Genomic DNA, 27,512 nt, shown 5'->3' with positions numbered 1-27,512 from the left:
CCCAGTGTTCCCTGTTGGGAAATGTAATCCAGTGTTCCCTGCTGGGAATTGTAATCCAGTGTTCCCTGTTGGGAATTGTAATCCAGTGTTCCCTGCTGGGAATTGTAACCCAGTGTTCCCTGCTGGGAATTGTAATCCAGTGTTCCCTGCTGGGAATTGTAACCCAGTGTTCCCTGCTGGGAACTGTAACCCAGTGTTCCCTGTTGGGAATTGTAATCCAGTGTTCCCTGCTGGGAATTGTAATCCAGTGTTCCCTGTTGGAAACATTATCCCAGTTATTGGACTGATTCTTGGAGATATACTTATTGAACCCATAATTTAACTTTAGCCTCATTGGACAACCTTGGGGACTGGATTTCACAGGGGGATCCAGTGCTCGCCAGCCTGGAAGAGAAATCAATCCTAATTCAAATGTCTTTACAAAGGTTGCCTCACAGTGAGAACACACTGGGAGTGGTTTAACAAACAGAGACTGGGGCTTCTGGCCCTCAGGGGAATGAAGTCCTACCCTTAAGAGCTGCCAGCCAGTCAGATAGGAGTAGAGAGGGACTAGGCACTATAGGGAGGAAGTAAGACTGGGGAAGGTGGGGAGTGGGGGGCGGTTTGGGGTGGGAAGGGGGCATGTTCTGGAGCTGGCTGGGTGGGAGGCACATTCTTGGTAACTCTAATGTGCACAGAGCACCCAGCGATTATATAGTTTTCACCCCTCCCTCCCACCCCATCCACACCTCAATTCCTGCCCTTTTACCAACTTGGGTTTAAAAATCAGCCTTGTCACTCTTACCCGCTGTCTTCTGCCCAGGGTATTACCGCAGCAGAGGCAGAGTGAGGACTTTGAGTGGGAAGTAATTTTCCATTTAAGGACCTAAATAGGCTTGAGAGTGGGTGACTAGTGGGTGGCTTACCTGGCCGGGAGTTACCCGTTAAGGTGGTGGGTTAACCAGCCAACACATTTCATGTACCCTCACCCTCCACCTCTAAACATACTTGGCGGGGTCGTTAAGAATCAACTCAGGGGGAAAGAAAAGGGCTGAGAAAATGGAGGATAAGTGTCAGGTGGAAGGTGATTAATCAATCAGAAACACTGTAGATCGCCAATAAGTCACTACTCTGTACTTACAACTCTGTCAAGTTGACCATATGTTGATATTTTGATAAGTAATTTGAAGCTTAGAAAAGTATTAAAGGTGATTAATTATAATAGGGGTTTGATTTTGACGGCTGTATACTGGATAAATCTCATTGAGTCCGACAGTGGAGAAGAGACCATTCGGCCCATCAAGTCTGCACTGACTGTCTGATAGAGTATCTTATCCAGGCCCACTCCCCGACCCTATCCCCATAACCCTGTGCATTTCCCATGGCTGATCCATCTAATTTATGATGTGGAGATGCCGGCGTTGGACTGGGGTAAACACAGTAAGAAGTTTAACAACACCAGGTTAAAGTCCAACAGGTTTATTTGGTAGCAAAAGCCACACAAGCTTTCGAGGCTCTAAGCTCCTTCTTCAGGTGAGTGGGAATTCTGTTCACAAACAGAACTTATAAAGACACAGACTCAATTTACATGAATAATGGTTGGAATGCGAATACTTACAACTAATCCAGTCTTTAAGAAACAAAACAATGGGAGTGGAGAGAGCATCAAGACAGGCTAAAAAGATGTGTATTGTCTCCAGACAAGACAGCCAGTGAAACTCTGCAGGTCCACGCAACTGTGGGAGTTACAAATAGTGTGACATAAACCCAATATCCCGGTTGAGGCCGTCCTTGTGTGTGCGGAACTTGGCTATCAGTTTCTGCTCAGCGACTCTGCGCTGTCGTGTGTCGCGAAGGCCGCCTTGGAGAACGCTTACCCGAATATCAGAGGCCGAATGCCCGTGACCGCTGAAGTGCTCCCCAACAGGAAGAGAACAGTCTTGCCTGGTGATTGTCGAGCGGTGTTCATTCATCCGTTGTCGCAGCGTCTGCATAGTTTCCCCAATGTACCATGCCTCGGGACATCCTTTCTTGCAGCGTATCAGGTAGACAACGTTGGCCGAGTTGCAAGAGTATGTACCGTGTACCTGGTGGATGGTGTTCTCACGTGAGATGATGGCATCTGTGTCGATGATCCGGCACGTCTTGCAGAGGTTGCTGTGGCAGGGTTGTGTGGTGTCTTGGTCACTGTTCTCCTGAAGGCTGGGTAGTTTGCTGCAGACAATGGTCTGTTTGAGGTTGTGCGGTTGTTTGAAGGCAAGAAGTGGGGGTGTGGGGATGGCCTTGGCGAGATGTTCGTCTTCATCAATGACATGTTGAAGGCTCCGGAGGAGATGCCGTAGCTTCTCTGCTCCGGGGAAGTACTGGACAACGAAGGGTTCTCTGTCCACTGTGTCCCGTGTTTGTCTTCTGAGGAGGTCGGTGTGGTTTTTCGCTGTGGCGCGTTGGAACTGTTGATCAATGAGTCTAGCGCCATATCCTGTTCTTATGAGGGCATCTTTCAGCGTCTGGAGGTGTCTGTTGCGATCCTCCTCATCCGAGCAGATCCTGTGTATACGGAGGGCTTGTCCGTAGGGGATGGCTTCTTTAACGTGTTTAGGGTGGAAGCTGGAGAAGTGGAGCATCGTGAGGTTATCCGTGGGCTTGCGGTACAGTGAGGTGCTGAGGTGACCGTCCTTAATGGAGATGCGCGTGTCCAAGAATGCAACCGATTCCGGAGAGTAGTCTATGGTGAGCCTGATGGTGGGATGGAACTTGTTGATGTCATCATAGAGTTGTTTCAGTGATTGTTCACCATGAGTCCAAAGGAAGAAAATATCATCGATGTATCTAGTGTATAGCATCGGTTGAAGGTCCCGTGCGGTGAAGAAGTCTTGTTCGAACCTGTGCATGAAGATGTTGGCATATTGAGGTGCAAATTTGGTCCCCATGGCTGTTCCGTGTGTCTGGATGAAGAACTGGTTGTTGAAGGTGAAGATATCGTGGTCCAGGATGAAGCGGATGAGATGTAAAATTGCATCTGGAAACTGGCAGTTGTTGGCGCTGAGCACTGATGCGACAACGGATGAATGAACACCGCTCGACAATCACCAGGCAAGACTGTTCTCTTCCTGTTGGGGAGCACTTCAGCGGTCACGGGCATTCGGCCTCTGATATTCGGGTAAGCGTTCTCCAAGGCGGCCTTCGCGACACACGACAGCGCAGAGTCGCTGAGCAGAAACTGATAGCCAAGTTCCGCACACACAAGGACGTCCTCAACCGGGATATTGGGTTTATGTCACACTATTTGTAACTCCCACAGTTGCGTGGACCTGCAGAGTTTCACTGGCTGTCTTGTCTGGAGACAATACACATCTTTTTAGCCTGTCTTGATGCTCTCTCCACTCCCATTGTTTTGTTTCTTAAAGACTGGATTAGTTGTAAGTATTCGCATTCCAACCATTATTCATGTAAATTGAGTCTGTGTCTTTATAAGTTCTGTTTGTGAACAGAATTCCCACTCACCTGAAGAAGGGGCTTAGAGCCTCGAAAGCTTGTGTGGCTTTTGCTACCAAATAAACCTGTTGGACTTTAACCTGGTGTTGTTAAACTTCTTACCATCTAATTTACACATCTTGGGACACCACGGGGCAATTTAGCATGGCCAATCCATCTAATGTGCACATCTTTGGACTATGGGAGGAAACTGGGGCACCCAGAGGAAACCCACACAGACACAGGGAGAAAGTGCAAACTCCACACAGACCATCTCCCAAGGCTGGAATCAAACCCAGGTCCCTGACGCTGTGAGGTAGAAGTGCTAACCACTGTGCCACAGTGTTGCGCCTGCCTTGTTGGCCTGAATCGGTTTCACTTGGTTTTTAACAAAGTATTTCATCTTATTTGGAGGATTTAACTTTAAACGAGTGAAAATATTGTTTTATCATCACTGAATGAACCCACATGGAGTTAATTGGTTAACAAGTGGATGATGCCCAATGGCTATCTGCAAGCTTCATTATCCATTCCTGATATTCTGCACCTTGTACAGCGCAAAACAAGTGGAATTTGCTGCGGAGAGTATAATTGCAATGTAAACTCGATGGTTGGTGACATAACTGGGACCTGTTTTAAACTGGCTCTCCTTCCCTTCTCAATATTCTTCATTCCTGACCTTTTGAAAGGGAGAATTGATGCCAGGGGTAGCTTTATACAGAATTCTCCCCCTCCCACCCCTCCAGTGAAGTTTGGACTAGAACCAGACATATAAAACCACTGGGACATTAATCACCTGTGGCACCTACCCAAGACCTCAAGCTGCAGACATTACACATGGCTGGAAGAACGTCTTTGTGAAGTGTGAGCCTAGCACTGGTAGAAATGAAAGATTAACATTCCAAAGAATTATATCACCTGTCCTTCACGATTAAACTCCAAGTGATGTATTTTGCATGTACAAATAGAAAGGAAAGCTGCACAATATTAAATATCATTGCACAACCGAAACATTAAAATGATTAATGTGCATAGAGTTGTGTTACACAAGGTTTATATATTCCTTTGACAGACATCTGTCCTGTATCAGTCCTGTTGAACCCAATAGGCTTTTTGTTACCCATTTGATGGGAGGCTTCCCTCGCTTTATTGTGGACATTGTCATTTAAGTTTAAAATGTAACAGAGAGGAAAGGCAAGAGAGAGTGAAAGGAGTGAAAGGACAAAGAGTGAAAGTCAAAGGAGAAACAGCAAAAGGAGAAAGAGATTTTACCAAAAACATTCGATGTGCCAAATGAATATGAAAATAGAAAAAATTTGTGCTGTCTTTTTAGGTGACTTGAAAATCGAATCTTACCTGACTCTGTCAAAAAAATGAGGCCAAACCAGTTTCTCGCCAGCAGGGGGAGTGGGTGGGGCCTTGCTCATCCCAAAGCGGGCTGATAGCAGCAGAGGGCACCATTGCACATGCGCAGGTCTCTGTCACTGTGTCCCCCAGCTATATCTGGCCTTCATTCCCCCTCCCCGCTACTACAGGGCTCTGCAGTTGATTGCTCCCCCACCCCCGTCCGGACTGAACAAAGAACAAAGAACAAAGAACAGTACCGCACAGGAAACAGGCTCTTCACCCCTCCAAGCCTGTGCCGCTCCTTGGTCCAACTAGACCAATCGTTTGTATCCCTCCATTCCCAGGCTGCTCATGTGACTATACAGCCAAGTCTTAAACGATGTCAGCGTGTCTGCCTCCACCACCCTACTTGGCAGCGCATTCCAGGCCCCCACCACCCTCTGTGTAAAAAACATCCCTCTAATATCTAATATCTGAGTTATACTTTGCCCCTCTCACCTTGAGCCCATGACCCCTCGTGATTGTCACTTCTGATCTGGGAAAAAGCTTCCCACCGTTCACCCTATCTATCCCCTTCATCATCTTGTACACCTCTATTAGATCTCCCCTCATTCTCCGTCTTTCCAGGGAGAACAACCCCAGTTTATCCAATCTCTCCTCATAGCTAAGACCCTCCATACCAGGCAACATCCTGGTAAACCTTCTCTGCACTCTCTCTAACGCCTCCACATCCTTCTGGTAGTGCGGCGACCAGAGCTGGACACAGTACTCCAAATGTGGCCTAACCAGCGTTCTATACAGCTGCATCATCAGACTCCAGCTTTTATACTCTATACCCCGTCCTATAAAGGCAAGCATACCATATACCTTCTTCACCAACTTCTCCACCTGTGTTGCCACCTTCAAGGATTTGTGGACTTGCACACCTAGGTCCCTCTGTGTTTCTATACTCTTGATGACTCTGCCATTTATTGTATAACTCCTCCCTACATTATTTCTTCCAAAATGCATCACTTCGCATTTATCTGGATTAAATTCCATTTGCTACCTCTCCGCCCAATTTTCCAGCCTATCTATATCCTGATGTATTGCCCGACAATGCTCATCGCTATCCGCAAGTCCAACCATCTTCGTGTCATCCGCAAACTTGCTGATAACACCATTTACACCTTCTTCCAAATCATTTATATATATCACAAATAGCAGAGGTCCCAGTACAGAGCCCTGCGGAACACCACTGGTCACAGACCTCCAGCCGGAAAAAGACCCTTCGACCACTACCCTCTGTCTCCTATGGGCAAGCCAGTTCTCCACCCATCTAGCCACTTCTCCTTGTATCCCATGAGCCTTAACCTTCTTAACCAACCTGCCATGTGGGACTTTGTCAAATGCCTTACTGAAATCCATATAGATGACATCCACAGCCCTTCCTTCGTCAACTGTTTTTGTCACTTCCTCAAAAAACTCCACCAAATTTGTAAGTACAACCTCCCTCTTGTAAAGCCATGCTGTCTGTCACTAATGAGATTGTTCCGTTCTGAATGCACATACATCCTGTCTCTAAGAATCCTCTCCAACAACTTCCCTACCACGGACGTCAAGCTCACCGGCCTATAATTTCCCAGGTTATCCCTGCTACCCTTCTTAAACAACTGATCGCATTTAACTTAGCATTTAAATATTGCTATCAGCCTCAAACCCTTTTCGGGCGCGAGGCTGATCTCACCGGATATCCAGTGCTGGTAAGACCGCGAGAGGTGAGAATTACTGGTGCAAACTCGATTCTTTGGCTCTCTCGCAATCTTACCAGCTCGCCCTGCTGGCCAATGGTCAAGAAGTTAAGATCACCCCTGAAAAATCAAAAGAGAAAGTACAAGGAAGAACAACGTAAAAAGAAGCAGGAGAACGGGGAGAGAGAAAAGAGAAAGAAAGAGAAAAGAGGGGCGGAGGCAGAGATGGTCAGGGAGCGAAACAGATGTGATAGGGAGAAACAGAGCAACAGGGAGGCAGAGAGTGACAGAGAGGGGGAGAAGGCAGAGAGGTGAGAGAGGGACAAAGATAGAGAGAGAGAGAGATTACAAAGATGAGCAGGGAGACAGAGAGACAGACAGAGAGAGAAAGAAAGGTAGAGAGGCAGAGAGAGACAAAGGGAGAGAGAGAGAAAGGGATAAAAAGAGGAGCAGGGAGACAGAGAGAGAAAAAGGCAGAGAGATGAGAGGACAAAGACAGAGGGTGGGATTTTCTGGCCGTGCTCACCCCAAGCCCGGAAATTCCCATCTGAGGTCAACGGACCTTTGCATGGTATGCCCCCGCCCACTACAATTCCCATGGCGGGTGGGATGGGAAAATTCCACCCAGAGAGAGAGGGACACGTAAAGAGGACCAGGGAGGCAGAGAGAGAGAGAGGAAAGAGTGATAAACAGACCAAAAGTCACATCCTGGATTTACCAGAAGGAGTGTGGGATATTTGAATTGTGTCTTTTGTTGTTGACCTAAGAAGAGATATATTTTATTTACTCATTCCTTAGGCTGTGAGCATCGCTGGCAAGGTGAGCATTTATTTCCCCAAAGCTTGTTGCTTAGTTGAGAAGAAGTTGATCAATTTATTCCGTGTGGTGGTAGCACTCCAACAATGCTGTTAGGTAGAATCAGAGAATCCTAGAATCCTACAGTGCAGAAGGAGGCCATTCGGCCCATCGAGTCTGCACCAACCACAATCCCACCCAGGCCCTATTCACTTAACCCCAAGCATTTACCCTAGCTAGTCCTCCTGACACGAAGGGGCAATTTAGCATGGCCAATCCACCTAACCCGCACATCTTTGGACTGTCAGAGGAAATCCACGCAGACACGGGGAGAATGTGCAAACTCCACACAGATAGTGACCCACGCCGGGAATCGAACCCAGGTCCCTGACGCTGTGAGGCAGCAGTGCTAACCACTCTGCCACCGTGCCACCCCACTAGGCACTAGTTGCAGGACTTTAGCTTCGTCACAAGGAAGGATACAAGGCAGCACAGTGTATGACCTGGAGATGTTCCCATCTCACTATGACAGTCTAATTGAACAGTCTATGCCAAACCTTAAAGCCTCCTGCTCTCCCCTGTGATGGTCATCCCATCTGCCTCAGATGAAACGAAATGCCGAATGAGTCTGATGGAAGTCAAGCCAAGAATTCTATTCTGGACGAGCACTTAAATCTCCAAGGCATAGTCGGCTTTGGACCAAGTGCTGGTACGTGGGATTTGTATAGATTGCTATTTGACGGTCGGCATAGACATGGTGGGCCGAAGGGCCTGTTTCTGTGCTGTATGACTCTATGGGCGGGATTTTCCAGCTGCGTTTGCCCCAGGTCGGAAAATCCCGCCCGATGTCAACGGACCTTTGCATTGCCGTGGCGGGTGGGATGGGAAAATTCCACCCTTTGACTAATTTATTAACCTCCAGTTTAGCCAATAGGGTTAACTATAGAAGATAGAAACTTATAAAATTCTAACAGGGTTAGACAGGGTAGATTCAGAAAGAATGTTCCCAATGGTAGGGGAGTCCAGAACTAGGGCTCTTAGTTTGAGGATAAGGGGTAAACCTTTTAGAACTGAGGTGAGGAGAAATTTCTTCACCCAGAGGGTGTTGGATGTGTGGAATTCACGACCACAGAATGTAGTTGAGGCCAAAACATTGTGTGATTTCAAGAAAAAATTAGACATAGTTCTTGCAGCTAAAGGGATCAAGGGATATGGGGGGAAGGGGGATCAGGATTTTGAATTCGATGATCAGCCATGATCAAAATGAATGGCACAGCAAGCTTGAAGGGCCAAATGGCCTATCCTGCTTCTAGTTTCTATGTTTCTGTGTCCTCTTGCTGACATGGAACCATCTATCTGTAAAAGGATAGCTCTATCCATTTAGATCCACAAAGGCCATGAGAGATAAATGGCAACGTGCTCCAAGAGTATTTGACTACACTGAGACACATGATCCCTCTGCAACGTGAATAATCAGTCATGCGTTAATTAAAAACACAAATACTAACCTCACCCGTGGAGGTAAGCCTGTGATTTGAGTCTCAAGCACAGATCGTTGTGAGAGAGGCAGAGATTTTTCCACACCATCGGTCACATTCTCTTCCCTGCTGCCATCAATCTCCTGAAAATAGGAACCACGTAGCTTGTTCCCTGTTGTCCATCCCTCGTTCCTGCTCCTTCGGCTTTGGACATACAAGGAACTCTTCTTTTCCAAGGCATTCCCATTGGTTTTATGCAAGACGATTTCTTTGGGAATTTCAGTGTCTTTTATCCCCCGTAGTTTGAACGGTACATGAAAAGTAGACTTACTCACAAAGCTCTCCAGTGTTTCGTCTCTGGCTGGAAGAGAATATCTGTTTTCCAAAGGTTCATTTTCCTTTTCCTTTCTCGGGCATTTGGAAAGGACGATGGTATTGTCATCGAGGTTGCTCATTTTTTCAGCTAACCCTCGGTCCCGCACAGCCTTGAACCTGGCAGTACGTTCTGCCCTAGTCTCCTTCAGCTGCCTCTCTTCTGAATCCATGATAATTGTGACATCGGCTGGGAAGGCTAGAGAGGTTGGAGAGAAAGTGATGATGTCGTGGCCACTGAGAGGAATGGCAGTTAGCCTCCTAGCCAATGCTTGGGAGACTGGCACTCAAAAGGCCCCTCTCCTCTCACTGTTAATGAGAAATAGAACAGAAAAATTTAATAATAAGGTTAGGCTGGGAAAGACAATGAATCCTGCAGATAAAGAGAAGTGATAGTGAAGGTAAGGAGTAAGGCTAATGGAAATGAGAGTACGATCACATGCAGGATATTTACCCTCACGGCAAATAATAAGTTTCCCTGTTCTCAGATTTCTCCATTTCTGTTTACAGTCTGGTCATTGTGTGTTTTTATAATGGAGCTTCCCAATTCTGTCATTTTATTTCTATATATCTAGCTAAATGAGAGAAATCCTGTCACATTGTTTTCCCAGTTAAGAGTCTGATATTGGCAACCGTACTGCTCTTAATTAAGATATGGCACAATTTAAATAGAAGAAGGTCTTGTTGCACAGTGGGTACCATCCCTGCCACTGAGCCGGAAACCCTGGGTTTGAGTCCCACGATGTGGAGATGCCGGCGTTGGACTGGGGTAAACACAGTAAGAAGTTTAACAACACCAGGTTAAAGTCCAACAGGTTTATTTGGTAGCAAAAGCCACACAAGCTTTCGGAGCCCCAAGCCTCTTCTTCAGGTGAGTGGGAATTCTGTTCACAAACAGGGCATATAAAGACACAAACTCAATTTACAGAATAATGGTTGGAATGTGAATACTTACAGCTAATCAAGTCTTAAAGGTACAAACAATGTGAATGGAGAGAGCATTAAGATAGCTCTCTTAATTGATTAAGCACTCAGAGAGTGATTGGGGTTTGGAATGGACTGCCTGCAGTGATAGTGGAGTCAGACACTTTAGGACCATTTAAGCAGTTAATGGATAGGCACATGGAGCACACCAGGATGATAGGGAGTGGGATAGCTTGATCTTGGTTTCAGGTAAAGATTGGCACAACATCGTGGGCCGAAGGGCCTGTTCTGTGCTGTACTGTTCTATGTTCTATGTTCTATGGCTTTAAACTGGTGTTGTTAAACTTCTTACTTTGAGTCCCACCCCAGGATTTGATGGCCAAGGAAGGTGCGTGCATGACATGATCAAACAGGTTGAGTGCGTCAACCTGCAAATCCTTCCAAACACGCCAATGGCTGGTGGTAAGAGTGGGAGAGACTCCTGGTCAGCAACGCTTTGTGTGGAGTGGTGTCCCCCAAGCTATAAGCCCCGGCGACAGACTAGCAACCTGTTCCGGGAAATACTGATTTTGGAGACGGACAAAAGTCTGCCTTGCTGCACCACGAGGTGCGGGAAGAGAACTGGAATTGGAACAAATGAAATGGGTGGCCTTGTGTATCTGGCTTACTGCCAATCTTTATCCTGAAGCACAGGCCATACGGGATCAGTATAACACTATAACCATTTGGGTCCTTACAAGGATTTTACAGCTGGTCTCAAGTGCCTTGTATCAAGGAGCTGTAAACTCATGCATTTTCTACTGCTTACGCGAATGAAAGTCATTCAGAAAGGTAGAAACTAAACTCATAGGACCATAGAATTCCTACAGTGCAGAAGGAGGCCACTCGGCCCATCGAGTCTGCACCGACCACAATCCCACCCAGGCCCTATCCCTGTAATCCCACATATTTACCCTAGTGAGTCCCCCTGACACTAAGGGACAATTTAGCATGGCCAATCAACCTATGGACTGTGGGAGGAAACCGGAGCACCTGGAGGAAACCCACACAGACATGAGGAGAACGTGCAAACTCCACACAGACAGTGACCCCGAGGCTGGAATTGAACCCGGGTCTCTGGCGTTGTGAGGCAGCAGTGCTAACCACTGTGCCACCGTGCTGTCCCACTACTGTGCCACCGTGCTGTCCTGCCAACTATTTTGCCTTAAACCCTTCAGCGGCATTTTGAAACATTTTCTGGTGATTTGCTCATTTATCTCTATGTGCCGAGGATCTGATGACTTTGGCCTTGATTTGCAGCGATACATAAGGAGCAATGTTGTGAGGTGACTGAGGAGAAAGAAAGCATTTACCCAGACGCACAGAGTGCTCAGTGGTTGGGTACAGTGTAGGCATCAGGGGTAAATGAGGGCAACATGAGTCTCTGGCCTTTGCCCCCACTTTCCTCAGAATTTTCTCGCAATGTCACTGGCTGGCCCTGGTATTTTTGGGGGGATGGGGAGGGGAACAGCCCAGAAATCCAGAGATGCAGAGGTGGTGCTAATATTAATGTTACCCACCCACCAGCCAGCCAAATAAATGGTTTGATTGGCAGGTGGAGAGGAACCCCAGTGGCAATGTGTCATGACAGGAGACCACTGGGAACTGGGGAGTAGGGGGATGGGTCAGGGTGGACGAGGCCTGCAATCTGGCTAGAGAGTTTGGGGAGAGGGGGTCTGACTGAATAGTGGACAAGACGTTAGCATTTGGGAGGAGGAAGAGAGGAGGAGGGGGTCACGGAGAAGCCAATGATCAATACTGGGGAGGCTAACAGTCGGGGCTGAGGGAGGCCAAAGGCTTGCTTGAAGGAACAGGCAATGACAATCCTGCTCCATCTGGTCCACACAGAGTGTTACAACAACCACTTATCACACTCCCCAATGTGGTTGACTGGCACTCAAAGCGTCCTTTCTCCTCTCAACTGTTAATTAGAAAGAGAATTGGAAATCTGAATAGTAAGAAGCGAACACGACAGGGTGTACTTTCTCCCTCATTTTTTCCATATAGATCAGGACATAGAAACTACTAACAGGGTTTTTAAAGACAGCTCCTCTGAGTTGTGGAGAGCTAGCCCGAGCAAACTTTACTCCCACCCGTGCAAGCTGGATTCCCTCCCAAATTACCAAGATTAAATGGCAGTGTTGAGGTCATTTATCACTGAAACTACAAAATTAGCTGCAGCACAGAGATCAAATATTGCCAGTGACTTGAAGGAGGCTTTTGACTCACCACTGTTAAGTTTCTGGCTCACGGGCCATGGTCAGACTAAAATAGTGCTGCATACCAAAAATGCACATGAACAACACAGGGGAAAGGAACTTGCCACCAATTTTAAAGAAATGTGTTTTGACTTTAAAATTCTCATCCTTGTTTTCAATCCCTCCATGGCCTCTCCCCTCCCCTCCTGGGCTGGAATTCTCCCGTCCCGCCCACCACGGGAATTGTAGCCGGCAGGGGGCGGACCGTGCAAAGATCCATTGACCTCGGGCGGGATTCTCCGGTTTTGAGGCGAGTGCAGCCGGAGATCCCGCTCCCTATCTCTAATCTCCTCCAGCCCCACAGCTCTCCGAAGTATCTGTATCCCTCTAACTCTGGCCTCTTGTGCATTCCCACTTGGAATTGCTGCACTATTGGTGACCCTGCCTTTAATGACCTGGGCCCCAAACTCTGGAATTTTCTTTCTACACCTCCCAATCTCGCTTTCCTCCTTTAACAAACTGTGGGGGGAATTTTCCCATCCCGCTCGCCATGGGAATCCTAGCGGGCCTGGGGCAGACCATGCAAAGGTCCATGGAACTCGGGCAGGATTTTCCGATTTTGAGGCGAGCAGGGCCAGAAAGTCTCATCCTCTGGGTGAGATTTACGGCCCCCTCTCCACAGCGGAGGTGGCCCGCAATTGGGTGAGATTGGCTGGTGAGATCTTCTGGTTCCACTGATAGCTGGTGTTTTGCATGCTTCACCCGCGCCGCCGCAGATCAACCCACTGCGGGGGCGTCACTTTCAGTGGGACTGGAAGATTCCACCAGCGGGAATGCTTGGAAAATCCCACCCTAACACTTTGACCAAAGCTTTGGTCATCTGACCTAACATCTCCTTTTATAGTTCATTGTCATTCTTTGTCTAATAATGCTCCTATTAAGCACCTTGGAAGTCTTATTACATTAAAGGTGCTTGTAATGACTTTAATCAGGCAATTGAGGTGGGCCTGTTAGAATATGAACTCCCTGACTAAGGGCCAGATTGATGGGCCAATCAGGGAGCCTCTTGCTTTGTACTTAACCAGGGCGTGTCAGTTCCTCTGGCACTCTGAGTGTAGGCTGCTAACTGAAAGCACTCTGTCTGCTGTTGTCAGACTTGTAAATAAAGGGATTTTGGTGAAGGAACTTCTGCCTCTGAGGATTTATTACAGCGCTATATAAATATTGCTGTTGTTGGGGCAACAAGCAAAAGGACTCAATGGCATATATTAAGAGAGCACCTGTCCAGTAAACGGATATCCGAGAGCAAAGTAAATAGAAAGTGAGCACTTGAGAGAAGCTGAAGATCTGGTTGAAAAAATGCACTGGTCCATTTTTACTTTTGCCATCTGCAAGAAACCTAGCGCTGGTGAATTGCCTGTCCATTTTACAATCTGTCCAATATTCCTTCAGTAGAAAGGAAATTTCACAGGTGACTGAACCACTGCCATCGGTTCTCCCTCCCAACAGTAAAAGCCGAAATCGATTTCGAATTTTGAAGCGGACTTTTTTTTTGAAAGCGGATATTAAGAGGCAAAATGATTTGGGAAGCAAATTCCAGAAAGCATGAGTTAAGTGGATGGAAACTGACATTAGATACGGAGCAGAGAGCTAACGGTGATCCACACACAGTCAAAGGAGGATTGAGGCTGCGATATCGGATTGGAAAATCTCCCTCAGTAACACGGGAGGGTGGGAAACTGGACTGGGATTTGCAAATGAAGGACAAGGATCTTGAAATGGATTCTGATGAGGCTTCTGGAGGTCAGTGAGAACACAGGAAGGTCTGTGCCAGGCTGTGTACACGTGGCTCTGATCCACAGAATTCAAAATATTTAGAGGTAGGCAGGTAGGAACTAACAATTGTTCATCTGTTTGAAACCAATTCTTTGTCACCTGTGTAATTTGAATTTCCAGAACCTTAATTCTGAAACTGTACCTACATTGGAGGAAATTAGCCCTTTGAAGTCCATAGCGGACATATAGGGGCGGGAGTTTACGACCTCGCTTGGGCAAGATTGTAAAATCCTGCCCAAGGCAATTGGAGATTTCAGTTCTGCAAGCCTCGCCCACCCCGGTAAAGTTCCGGCACAGACCTCAGATTCTAGGACTCCACAGACATACAGTGGAGGCAATGGCAAAATGAAATTGTCACTGGACTTGCAATCCAGAGACCGAGGATAATGCTCTGGGAGCCTGGGTTCAAATCCTACCATGGCAGATATAGAACATAAATTCAATTTTAAAAAATCTGAGTGCTGACAGTGGTTATAACACCCTCTATTCACTCCAGCATACACCAGGTAACTTGGCACATCCAGAAATTGAAGCTGGGATAAATCTGTAAGGTTCAGTTTTCGTCACCAGGTTAAACTCATTAGCAGTTCACATTTAGTTCTCTGAAGACTGAGGCTCCATGGTGGACATTTCTCGACAAGTCAAACATGTTGACACTGTTTCTCACCACAGTGAAGTCACACCTATTTTGACACACGCAGACAATTACATGTATCAACACATCAATATCATTCAGGCAAGTTGCTGTGCACTGAGAAGAGTACATGATTTCCAGTGTTCCTTATCTTTGAGCGTGTTCGAGCAAGAATACCTCAGCACATTTCAAAAATGTTATCTTGATCCTTCGTCGTCTGAAAAATCCAACATTTCAAATTTCATTCTTGTGTGCGGGGTTGTGAGGTGTGAATGAATTTTTGAGTGAAGTTGGAAGATTTAGACTGCCCTGATGATAGTTTTTTCTTGTCATAAACCTGTTGAACTCTTCTTCAGAGCTGTGCTGTGATCTTTCCGCTGTCAGTTTTATCTCTGTAGTTGATGGAGGAGCTTGAAAATGCTGACAGCAAGACTCAAAAAAGGCAAATGATGTTGGAGGTAGCTTTGTCCCGACGATCGCAGGCAGGACTACAGAAGAAGACAACCGCAAGCTATGCATGGACACAAGATTAGTTCAGATAAAGTAGGCCATTCAGCCCATCTCATTTTATCCTTGCAAAGTACCAAACATACCCACTTCCAAAGCCGATTCACAGTCTCGGGTGTTTATGGAATCTCACACATATATCATGACCAAAACCAAATAAGGAACAAGTTTAAAAGAATGAACTTGTCCTTGTCATCACTGTTCAGCAGAGGTGTCGGTGCTCAAAAGATATTCGGACACAACGTTCACGAGTGATGGATGCTTTTTTGCCTCCTTATCAATAAGGAGAGGAGAACTGAAGGATTCCTAAGGCTTCTTCAGTCTGCTCTGCTTAATTATGCACAGTCAGCCTTTTTTATAGGGCATTTCTTACAACTTCTAGTCAAGATAGTTGCTTCTAGTCGCGCACACCAGTAAATTATTAACATATGATACAAAGAGGTAGGCCCCGAGACAATAGCTGTTTGATTGCGTCCCATCAGTAATGTCATGATCTTTAATGGTAGACGGATGGAATGTCCGTTCACATCTTTATTACAGTTTTGATGCTATAAGCAAGGACACTCAGCTGTGTACTGTTGATAGATATAGTGAAACATCCAGCTTTGTCTGCACTGTCTATTTCATATATATGCAGAAACAGCCAATCCACAATGAGGGTGCTGCTACTGATGTGCTAATTTTCCTGGGCCCCTGGCCAACCCCCCTGCTGAGCTCAGTTCTCCTCTCCCACAGAGACACAGCTTAACTCTTGGAAAGGCCTCTAAGAACTGGATGTATTTAACCAGAAACAGAAAAGTCAACAGAGTCATAAAGTCATAGAGGTTTACAGCATGGAAACAGGCCCTTCGGCCCAACTTGTCCATGCCGCCCTTTGTTTTAAACCACTAAGCTAATCCCAATTGCCCGCATTTGACCCATATCCCTCTATACCCAGCTTATCAATGTAACTATCTAAATGCTTTTTAACAGAATCCAATCAAATAAAAAAAAATCACTTGCACTTATCTCCAGCAGTTTCTGGAGGACATTTGCCACAGACTCCAGGCAAAAGCTTGCCCATGGAGACTTTTATGTTGCAGCGATCACACAGTTCTGGCTGACCATAGGATGCTGTCCCTTGCCTATCACCTGCCATGGGCATATCAAGAGATGTACAGGGTTGGAACGTGGGAACACAGGAACAGGAGTAAGCCATTCAGTCCCTTGAGCCTGCTCCGCCATTGAATAAATATCATGGTTGATCTGTGGCCTAACTCCATGCCCTAGGACAATCAACCTGCTTGGTGCTGTATGCTCAGTCAGTCGCACAAACAGGTTCTGAGTCTTGTACAGTTGAATATTACATGTTTATTGATAATATAGAACTAAGTGCATATATATAGGGTATAGCTCAAGCTATCAGCTAACTCCATGCTTGCTTCTACACAGGTCTCTGTGCAGTCCACAACTCTCTCTGGTCATGTGTCTCTTTACAACACATTGTGGGCATTTCCCAATCCCACATTGAGCTGTACTATGCTAGACACCATGAAGCTACTCTTAGCCATGCCATGGAAACCTCTTTCACAGTCCAACAGTCCCTGGGTGAGACGGAGCTACTGGCTCGGAGATAGGTCTCTACCCACTGTGCTACAAGAAGTCCATTTGTACTTACCTCGTACCTTTCACTTTCACGGCCACTCGACATCTCAAAGCAACTTACAACCAATGACATACTGTTACTGAAATGGTGTTATCATTATTGTAACATGGGAAACATGGCAGACAATTGGTGCACAGCAAGCTCCCATAAACAGCAATGTGATAATGACTATTCAATAATCTGTTTTTGTCGTGTTGATTGAGTGATAAATATTGGCCAGGTCACTGCCAATAACTCCACTGCTCTTCTTCAAAATAGTGTCACGGAATCGTTTATGTCCCTTTGAGAAGACAGACAGGGCCCTGGTTTAAAGTGTGAGCTAAAGGAAGGCACCCCTGATAGCGCAGCACTCCCTCAGTACTGGACTAGAATATCAGCCTGGATTTTGTGCTCAAGTCCTGGAGTAGGACCTGAAACAATAATTTTTGAAGTCAAAAATGCTCCCAACTGAACCATAGCTTGGACAAGGCAAAAAGAAAAAGCAGAAGTAGTTAGTTCATAGAAACCCTACATTGCAGAAGGAGGCCATTCGGCCCATCGAGTCTACACCAACAACAATCCCACCTAGGCCCTATCCCTATAACCGCACATATTTATCCCACTAATACCAGGACACTAAGGGGCAATTTAGCATGGCCAATGCACCTATCCCACAGATCTTTGGACTGTGGGAGGAAACCGGAGAACCCGGAGGAAACCCATGCAGACACGGGGAGAAAGTGCAAACTCCACACAGACAGTGACCTAAGCCGGGAATCGAGCCGAGGTCCTGGCGCTGTGAGGCAGCAGTGCTAACTGTGCCACCGTGCCACCCACAGCCATGAAAGGCAATGCACTACAATGGAGTAGAATACCATGAAACCAGACAAAATGAAAAATCCAATCGAGGACAGGAAGAAAACGCAAACTATTACAAATCACCAATGTGAGGGACAAGTATCTAAATGAAATAATTGAAATGCAATTTAGATTCTGTAGTGGAGAAACTGTGATTTGCTGCAATTGGGACATTTGGGAGAATAGGGTGGCATGGTGGCACAGTGGTTAGCACTGCTGCCTCACAGTGCCAGGGACCCAGGTTCAATTCCAGCCTCAGCACACTGTCTGTGTTGAAATTTGCACATTCTCCCTGTGTCTGTGTGGGTTTCCTCCGGGTGCTCCCGTTTCCTCCCACAGTCCACAGATGTGCAGGTTAGATGGATTGGCCATGCTAAATTGCCCTTTAGTGTCAGGGGGACTAGCAGGGTAAATATGTGGGGTTACGGGGATAGGGCCTGGGTGGGATTGTTGTCGGTGCAGGCTGGATGAGCCAAATGGCCTCCTTCTGCACTGTAGGGATTCTATGATTCTATTCTACACCATATTTATTTACAGATGACAAAAATTAAAAGCACCCGAGACTTAGTCTTTGTGACTTAGTCCCCATGGGAGTGTCCTTACCAATTAGATCTTTGAGGATCTTGATTTTCAAAGAAATTGCAATCTGATTGGAAACCTTTGATGAGCTGAATCGAATTCATTTCAGGATTCTGCACAGAATCTGCACGTTATGTGACTATCTCTCTGTTTCTTCCTCCATCCCTAATTCTGGGAATATATTTCATATTCCCTCTCTGAATTCCTCTTGCATACACTCCTCACGTCATCACTTTATCTCTCTGGCTCAGACTCCCCTTCTCTGATTCTTTGCATACCTATGATGTACCTACGAGGGGATGCGTATCACATGACCAAAGTATGTTTTAGTGAGCGTCCCTTCCAAATAAGTCACAGATTTCATCTATATTCCAGTGGGCGTGCGGCATTTTTTCTGGTGGAGGAAATGGCACGCTATTGGCCATTGGCAGGATCTTCCAGTACCGCCGATGGCTGCAGCATCTTGCATGGTTCACTCATCCTGCCGCCACGGGGGATCACCTTCAGCAAGACTGGAAGATCCCACCAGGGGAATAGGCTGGAAAATCCCACCCGCTGTTAAAAGATGGTAAAAATTAAGAATGTTTAAAGAAGCACAAAGGGACTTGGGAGTCCTTGTTCAAGATTCTCTTAAGGTTAACGTGCAGGTTCAGTTGGCAGTTCGGAAGGCAAATGCAATGTTTGCATTCATGTGGAGGGGGCTAGAATACAAGAGCAGGGATGTATTTCTGAGGCTGTATAAGGCTCTGGTCAAACACCATTTGGAGTATTGTGAGCAGTTTTGGGCTCCATATCTAAGGAAGGATGTGCTGATCTTGGAAAGGGTCCAGAGGAGGTTCACAAGAATGATCCCTGGAATGAAGAGCTTGTCGTATGAGGAATGGTTGAGGACTCTGGGTCTGTACTCGTTGGAGTTTAGAAGGATGAGGGGGGATCTTATTGAAACTGACAGGATACTGTGAGGCCTGGATAGAGTGGAGGTGGAGAGAATGTTTCCACGACTAAAAAAAAACTAGAACCAGAGGGCACAACCTCAGACACAACCTCCTTTAAAACAGAGATGAGGAGGAATTTCTTCAGCCAGAGAGAGTGGTGAATCTGTGGAACTCTTTGCCGCAGAAGGCTGTGGAGGCCAAGTCATTGAGTGTCTTTAAGACAGAGATCGATAGGTTCTTGATTAATAAGGGGATCAGGGGTTATGGGGACAATGCAGGAGAATGGGGATGAGAAAAATATCAGCCATGATTGAATGGCAGAGCAGATTCGATGGGCCAAGTGGCCTAATTCTGCTCCTATGTCTTATGGTCTTATGTTTATCAGTAGTATATAAAGGAGGGAGGGATAGAGGATCACCTTTAGTTACCACAACTTCAAGATTTACTAGAGATTCTCAACCTCCTCTAATCTGAAGGTTTAGACTAATGGGACTGCCTGTTAATAGGAGGCAAGGAGGTTGGTGAAGCACAAACTAAGATTTCCATTATCGGGAGAGTTTATTCACTTGCTTAGTCTCAAAGCTCTCCCGCAACAGCACCCAGTGCCCCAGTTATGCCTAATTTTCATGTGCTCAAAGGTAATTAATACTCATCAGCTGTTTACCTGAACTTTAACAATGCAACCAGCAAACCCGGACAATGTAGCACTGCCAAACCCTTCAGACATCATTTGACTGAAGGTGTTACATCCAAGTCCAAACAGTGTGGGCTATTTCTCTGTGGGGGGCACCATGAGATGATTCTTTGTATCAAGAATCACAGAAAAGCAAATAAGACTCAAGAGCCCTTATTCCAGATGTCAATGTTGGCAATGCTGTTGAAATATGCAAACTGAGTACAGACCGGGGATTCCTCTGAGGAAGCTTCCTGGTCTTTACAGCTCAGTATCACGTAGGAGTGTCTTTACCAGTTAGCCCATTGAGGAACTGACCGTGAGTTTTGAAGAAAATGCAAACAGATTGGGAGTCTTTGATTGGTTTCTTCCACTGATCAAATTAAGCAGAGCTCATCTCGGTATTCCACACAAACACAACAACTATTTCGACCTTTACACTCTCCAGCAATCTCCATTCTTTTAACATATCAATCCTCACTAAAAGCAACCAGCATTACAGACACACCAATCATACTTAGCAGTCTTACATCTTGATGAATACACACTAGTTTTATAGCAGTGGTTATTAGATATTTTTGCACATACACATTACTTCCTAAAAGCTTTCTACTGCACACTAAAGATGGAAAAGTTCAGGTGTTCGAATCTGCTTGAGAACCATAGAATAGAATCACTGCAGTGCAGAAGGAGGCCATTTGGCCCACTGAGTCTGTGACTCTCCGAAAGAACATCTTACCCACCCTGCCCCCAAGCCTCAGCTCCCCCCGCCCTCTCCCCATAACTCCGCGCATTTACCATGTCTGATCCACCTAGCCATGTCAGAATGTTGAACATTACAGTGCAAATAATCCTTTATGATTTGACATGAGGTATTCAGAATTTTTGCACTAATGCACATACAAGCCGCGCCAGTGAGCTTATATTCAGATTTTTGTTAATAGGAAAGGTACATTTTTGTGGAGACTTGAGGATATCAGGGTGAGGGGTGTCCATCCTGATGCCTCTTATCACTTTTAGATCAGGTCATAGAATCCCTACACGGCAGAAGGAGATCATTCAGCCCATCAAGTCTGCACCGACTCTCCAACAGAGCATCTTAAGATTAAATTTATTTATTCGTGTCACAAGTAGGCTTATATTAACACTGCAGTGAAGTTACTGTGAAAATCACCTAGTCGCCACACTCTGGCGCATGTTTGGGTACACTGAGGGAGAACCTAGCATGGCCAATGCACCTAACCAGCATGTCTTTCCGACTGTGGGAGGAAACCAGAGCACCCGGAGGAAACCCATGCAGGCACGGGGAGAACGTGCAGACTCTGCACAGACAGTGACCCAAGCTGGGAATCAAACCTGGGGCCCTGGTGCTATGAGCCAGCAGTGCTAATCACTGTGCCATCATGCCACCCTTACCCAGGCCCACACCCCCCATCCTATCCCGTAACCCCACGCATTTCCCCGCTAATATCCTAATCTACACATTTTAGGCCACTAAGGGGCAATGTAGCATGGCCAGTCCACCAAACCCGCATATCTTTGGTCTGTGGGAGGAGACCAGAGCATCCAGAGGAAACCTACACAGTCACGGAGAGAACATATAGACAGTCACACAAGGTCAGAATCGATCTTGGGTTCCTGGTGCTTTGAAGCAGTAGTGCTAACCACTGTACCACTGTGCTTTCATATACAACTACCTCCATTTACCAAAATGGGCAGAAAAATGTGTGGGACCACAGCTTCTCCCAACATCTTGTTTTTAATCCACCCCAAACTGGTGGCTCAAATGTCTGCTGTCTTATAGTCACAAGAGTTCTTGGTGAAATAAGTCTGTCATGTTTCTAGACATGATGTGGAGATGCCGGCGTTGGACTGGGGTAAACACAGTAAGAAGTTTAACAACACCAGGTTAAAGTCCAACAGGTTTATTTGGTAGCAAAAGCCACACAAGCTTTCGGAGCTGCAAGCCCTTGCAGCTCCGAAAGCTTGTGTGGCTTTTGCTACCAAATAAACCCGTTGGACTTTAACCTGGTGTTGTTAAACTTCTTACTATGTTTCTAGACAGCATGATGGCACAACAGTTAGCACAGCTGCCTCACAGTGGCAGGGACCTGGGTTCAATTCCAGCCTTGGGTGACTGGCTGTGTGGAGTCTGCACATTGTCTGCATGGGTTTCCTCCGGGTGCTCCGGTTTCCTCCCACACCCCAAAAATGTGCGGATTAGGCTAATTGGCCACACTAAATTGCCCCTTAGTGTCAGCAGGGTAAATATATGGGGTTATTGGGTGGGATTGATGTCAGTGTTGGCTTGATGGGCTGAGTGGTCTCCTTTTGCACTGCATATTCTATAAAAAAAGTTATGAAGATTTTCCGATGAAACATTAAATTCATTTTCTTGCTGAATGGACCGCAACTCATTCACTTTACCGTAAAGTTCTAATTTTAGATACCAAAGTACAATTAACGTTGAATATGTAGGTGTGATTTACACAATAGATTTTTCAGTACATTTTGTGTTGCACAAACAGCTGGGAATGATAAACCGATCAGTTTGTGTCTTTATTTTTCTGCAGGTAATGATCTGAAGCAGCAAATGGAATTGGTGGATGGGAATTATGATTCTTCTAGCGCTGTAGAATGCATCAGCATCGAAGAAATCCATCTGGCTCACCGTGCCTGTACTATTCCCAAAGTTAATTCAAAAATTTATTCCATTTTAGACTGGATAAAATTCAGAATCTAATTTTCCGCACCCTCACCATTTTAATCGCCATTTTAATTGAGTCATTATAATGAGAAATAGCCACCAGTAGCTAAAACTCTCCTGTAACAACACTTTGAACTGGAAGAACGTTGTGGTCGTTTGTTCCCCTCAGTGTCCATTGAGCATCTTTTTGTTTCTATTACCAGTCTAGAGATTTGAGGATTCCAGTCCTATACTGAATGAGTGCTTCAAGAATCATGGGAGGTCGGTTTAGCTCAGTTGGTTGGACAGCTGGTTCGTGATGCAGAGCGGCACCGAAAACGTGGGTTCGATTCCTGTACTGGCTGTGGTTATTCATCAAGGCCCCATCTTCTCAGCCTTGTCCCTCACCTGAGGTGTGGTGATCCTCAGGTTAAATCACCACCAGTCAGCTCTCCCCCTCAAAAGGGAGAGCAGGCTATCTGGAAGTATGCCAACTTTACACTTGCACAGAATTATAGCTAATTACAAAACAGAAGGAGCCTCTTCAGCCCATCAACGGCACGGTAGCACAGTGGTGGGCGGCACGGTAGCACAGTGGTTAGCACTGCTGCTTCACAGCTCCAGGGACCTGGGTTCGATTCCCGCTTGGGTCACTGTCTGTGGAGTTTGCACATTCTCCTCATGTCTGCGTGGGTTTCCTCCGGGTGCTCCGGTTTCCTCCCACAGTCCAAAGATGTGCGGGTTAGGTTGATTGGCCATGCTAAAATTGCCTCTGGGATGCGTAGATTAGAGGGATTAGCGGGTAAAATAAGTAGGGATATGGGCGTAGGGCCTGGGTGGGATTATGGTCAGTGCAGACTCGATGGGCCGAATGGCCTCTTTCTGTACTGTAGGGTTTCTATGATTTCTATGATTTCTATGAACCTTACGCACAGGATAGTAAGTCCTTCAGGTGACACATTCAGCTCAGATTCCATCTACCCTCAAAGCACTACGTTGAAAAGAAACAGGGGAAATCTGGTCAATATTTACCAAGATGATTAAGACAGATTTGCCGAGTATTGTACAGCTGTTTGTGTGATCTTGCTGTGTGCAAACAAGCTGCCACATTTCCTACATTACAATTGTCGCTACACTTCAAAACTATTTCACTGGCTAGAAAACACTTTGGGATGACCTGAAAGCACGCTCCTTCTTTCTTCCCCAACTTCACATCCTCAAGCAAGCTGACATTTCCGACCCCTGAGATTGCAACAACAAGTGGTACATCCCTCTGTAATAACACAGCAAATTTCCAGAGTTTTAACAATGATTTCCATCCAACTAATATTCAGCCACAATGAGGCCACATAACCAACAGTTTCACTCGGAGTGCTGTCACATACCTCAGGCACACACCCACTGAGTACCACCTGACACACATTACTTCCTAAAAGCTTTCTACTGTATAAAGAACAAAGAACCCTTTGGCCCACCAAGCCTGTGCCGATACATGAACCCTTACATAGTCTGTATCCCTCTATTCCCTGTGTATTCATGTATCTGTCAAGATGCCTCTTATTTGTTGCTGTTGTATCTGCTTCTATCACCTCCTCTAGCAGCTAGGCACTCCCTCTGTGTACAAAACCTGCCTCTCACATCTCCTTTAAACTTACGCTCTTTTACCTTAAACCTATGTCCCCTGGTAATTGACATTTCTACCCTGGGAAAAAGATTCCAACTGTCCATTCTAACCATACTTCTTGTAATTTTGTAAACTTCTACCAGGTCATCCCTCAGCCTCTGACATTCAAGTGAAAACAAACTAAGTTTGTCCATGATATGGAGATGCCTGCATTGGACTGGGGTGGACACAGTAAGAAGTCTCACAACACCAGGTTAAAGTCCAACAGGTTTATTTGGTATCACGAGATTTCAGAGCACCGCTCCTTCATCAGGAGAGTCACTCATAGCTAATACCCTCCAAACAAAAGGTATACTAAAGATGGGAAAGTGGAGGTCCTGACCCATTGTGTTGCTTGAATCCACTTAGTATACTTACATTGCTTTTCATATACAACTTCCTCTGTACACCAATATAATGCAAACTGAAATTGGGCAGCAAAATGATTGGAGATTTGGACAACACCTTGGTTTTAATCCAACCCAAACCAATGGGTCAAATGCCTGCTCTTGTATTGTCATAAGAGTTCTGGGTGAAATGAGCTTGTAGAGTTTCAGTCCAGATCCTGGGGGCCACCATAACGGCTGCTACAACCAATGACAATATTCGCACTGATGCAGCAGATGCTCATCTGAGGTTGGGGATGAGGCCCATGATTAACGCTCAGTAGATGCACCAATCTGTGGAATACGGTGGCACAGTGGTTAGCACTTCTGGCTCACAGCACCATGGACCAGGTTCAATTGGGTCACTGTCTGTGTGGAGTTTGCATGTTCTCCCTGTATCTGCGTGGGTTTCCTCCAGGTGCTCCGGTTTCCTCCCACACTCCAAAGGTGTGCAGGTTAAGTGGAATGGCCATGCTAAATTGCCCCTTAATGTCTCAGGATGTGTAGATTCGGAGGATTAGCAGGTAATTGCATGGGGTTACGGGATAGGATGGGGGGGTGGGCCTGGGTAAGATGCTCTTTTGGAGAGTCGGTGCAGACTCGATGGGCCGAATGACCTCCTTCTGCCCTGTGGGGATTCTATGACCTGATCTAAAAGTAATAAGAGGTACCAGGATGGACATCCCTCACCCTGATATCCTCAAGTCTCCACAAAAATGTACCTTTGTTATCAACAAAAATCAAAATGTAAACTTATTCACATGCCTTGTATATATAATATTGCAAAAATTCTGAATATGTAATGTCATATCATAAAGGGTTGCTTGCACTGTAATGTTCAATGTCCTGACATTCCACCATCTAAAATGCATAGCAATTATCTTAAAACACTGAGCCTTGTTATCTGGAGGGCTGCTGGAGCAGGACAGCTACAATCATTATTTGAACGGAGGAAACAGTTTCTTATAGAGTGGGTGGGATTTTCTCATTGTTTGCACCTTCTGTTGCTGGGGAACCCTCAATGGGGGGATCGCTGCCGGTGGGACTGGAAGATCTCACCCAGTGAGTTTGGAATGCACTGCCTGAACGGGTGTCAGGAAGAGTAGGGAAGTGGCTATAATTGGTTCGTTTTACCAAGGAGGTAGTACAGGTACACTGAGCTGAATGATCTCCTTCAGTTCTGTATCATTCTGTGGTTCCAGGTGCTCAGCCAATCACTCACAGGGTTTTGGGTGAATCACAGGTTGAGAGTTACAATGATTTAGCTCCTCCTTATCGATTGCTTATTTACTTTCTCAGTGAATCTTTCATGAAGTCAGGCATACCAAAGCTGTTTACAGCTAATGGAGTGCAGTCACTGTTGCAAAGCCAATTTACACACAATCATAACTCAAAAATTGCTTTTGTGTTATTGGCTAAGGCTAAATATTGACCAGGGCACTCCCCTGCTGCCTTCAGAATTGGGATCTCTCCGGGAGGTCAAATGGGGCCTCGATGCAACACCTTACCCAAAAGTAGACACCTCTGATAGTGAAGCACTCCCGCAGCAAAGCAATAGTGCCAGTCGAGATGTTATGCTCAAGTCTCTGGAGTGGGATATGAACCCACAACCTTCTGACTAAGAGCCAAAAGTGCCACACAGGAAGCAATGTCTTACTTCTCTCAAATTGCTATCACCGTGGTGCAGCACGGTGGCACAGTGGTTAGCAGTGCTGCCTCACAATGCCAGGGACCCGGGTTCGATTCCTGGCTTGGGTCACTGTCTGTGTGGAGTCTGCACGTTCTCCCCGCGTCTGCGTGGGTTTCCTCTGGGTGCTCTGCTTTCTCCCACAGTCCAAAGATGTGTTGGTTAGGTGGATTGATGTGTTGGTTAGGTGCATTGCCCCTTAGTGTCAGGGGGATTAGGAGGTTAAATACATGGGGTTACATAGAATCCCTATAGTGCAGAAGGAGGCCATTGAGCCCATCGAATCTGCACTGACCACAATCCCACCCAGGCCCTAATCCCATAACCACTCATATTTACCCTGCCTATCCCCCTGATACTAGGGTTAATTTAGCATGGCTTGTCAACCTAGCCCGTTGATAGGGGGATAGGACCTGGGTGGGATTGTGGTCGGTGCAGGCTCGATGGACCGAATGGCCTCCTTCTGTACTGTAGGGATTCAATGATTCTATGAATTCCACACACTGCGGAACATCAGCTTCCACTGTTAATAGAACTCAATAATGTTTCTCAACAATTAACTTACATTGACTAAATGCTTGCAAAAAGGATTTCTATTACATGCTGCAGGTGTTGATAGGGACAAATGTATGCCGGGTTGTCATGTTAGCGTTCCAATGCATCATATGTTCCAATGACACTCCCTGATCCATTATTGTATTGGGGATAAATATTAATTTATTTATTAAATGTCATGAGATGTGTTAAGCATTTCAGAATATAAATCATGTAGCAATGGTGGCACAGTGGTTAGCACTGCTGCCTCACAGCGGCAGAGATCGGGGTTCGTTCCCGCCTTGGGTGAGTGTCTGTCTGTGTGGAGTCTGCACATTCTCCCCTTATCTGCGTGAGATTCCACCAGGTGCTCCAGTCTCCTCCCACAGTCCAAAGATGCGCAGGTTAAATGGATTGGCCCTGGTAAGTGTGCAGGATACAGGGATAGGATGGAGGGCCTGGGTGCGATACTCTTTCAGAGAGTCGGTACAGACTCGACGGGCCGAATGGCCTCTTTCTATACTATAGGGATTCTATGAGATCTGGGACCCGAGGGCATAATCTCAGAGTAAGG

At 46.1% G+C, this 27,512-nt stretch overlaps 1 protein-coding gene across 12 annotated transcripts in view; it reads right to left on the bottom strand.

Moving 5' to 3' along the window:
• The window catches only part of svild (supervillin d), a 214,367-nt gene that overhangs the window by 133,110 nt on the left and 53,745 nt on the right, over window positions 1–27,512 (bottom strand). For 9 of the 12 annotated variants that reach the window (XM_078223785.1, XM_078223788.1, XM_078223790.1 and 6 more), the window contains exon 2: window positions 8,834–9,484. The exons of the other annotated variants lie outside the window; for them this stretch is intronic. In XM_078223785.1, coding sequence (XP_078079911.1) covers window positions 8,834–9,348 — 515 coding nt within the window. In that variant the 5' untranslated portion in view covers window positions 9,349–9,484. The remainder of the gene's footprint in view (window positions 1–8,833; window positions 9,485–27,512) is intronic. 12 annotated transcript variants of the gene reach the window in all.

Source organism: Mustelus asterias, chromosome 11 (genome assembly GCF_964213995.1).
Source record: "Mustelus asterias chromosome 11, sMusAst1.hap1.1, whole genome shotgun sequence".
Classification (NCBI taxonomy): domain Eukaryota; kingdom Metazoa; phylum Chordata; class Chondrichthyes; order Carcharhiniformes; family Triakidae; genus Mustelus; species Mustelus asterias.
This window is presented reverse-complemented; position numbering and strand designations above follow the sequence as displayed.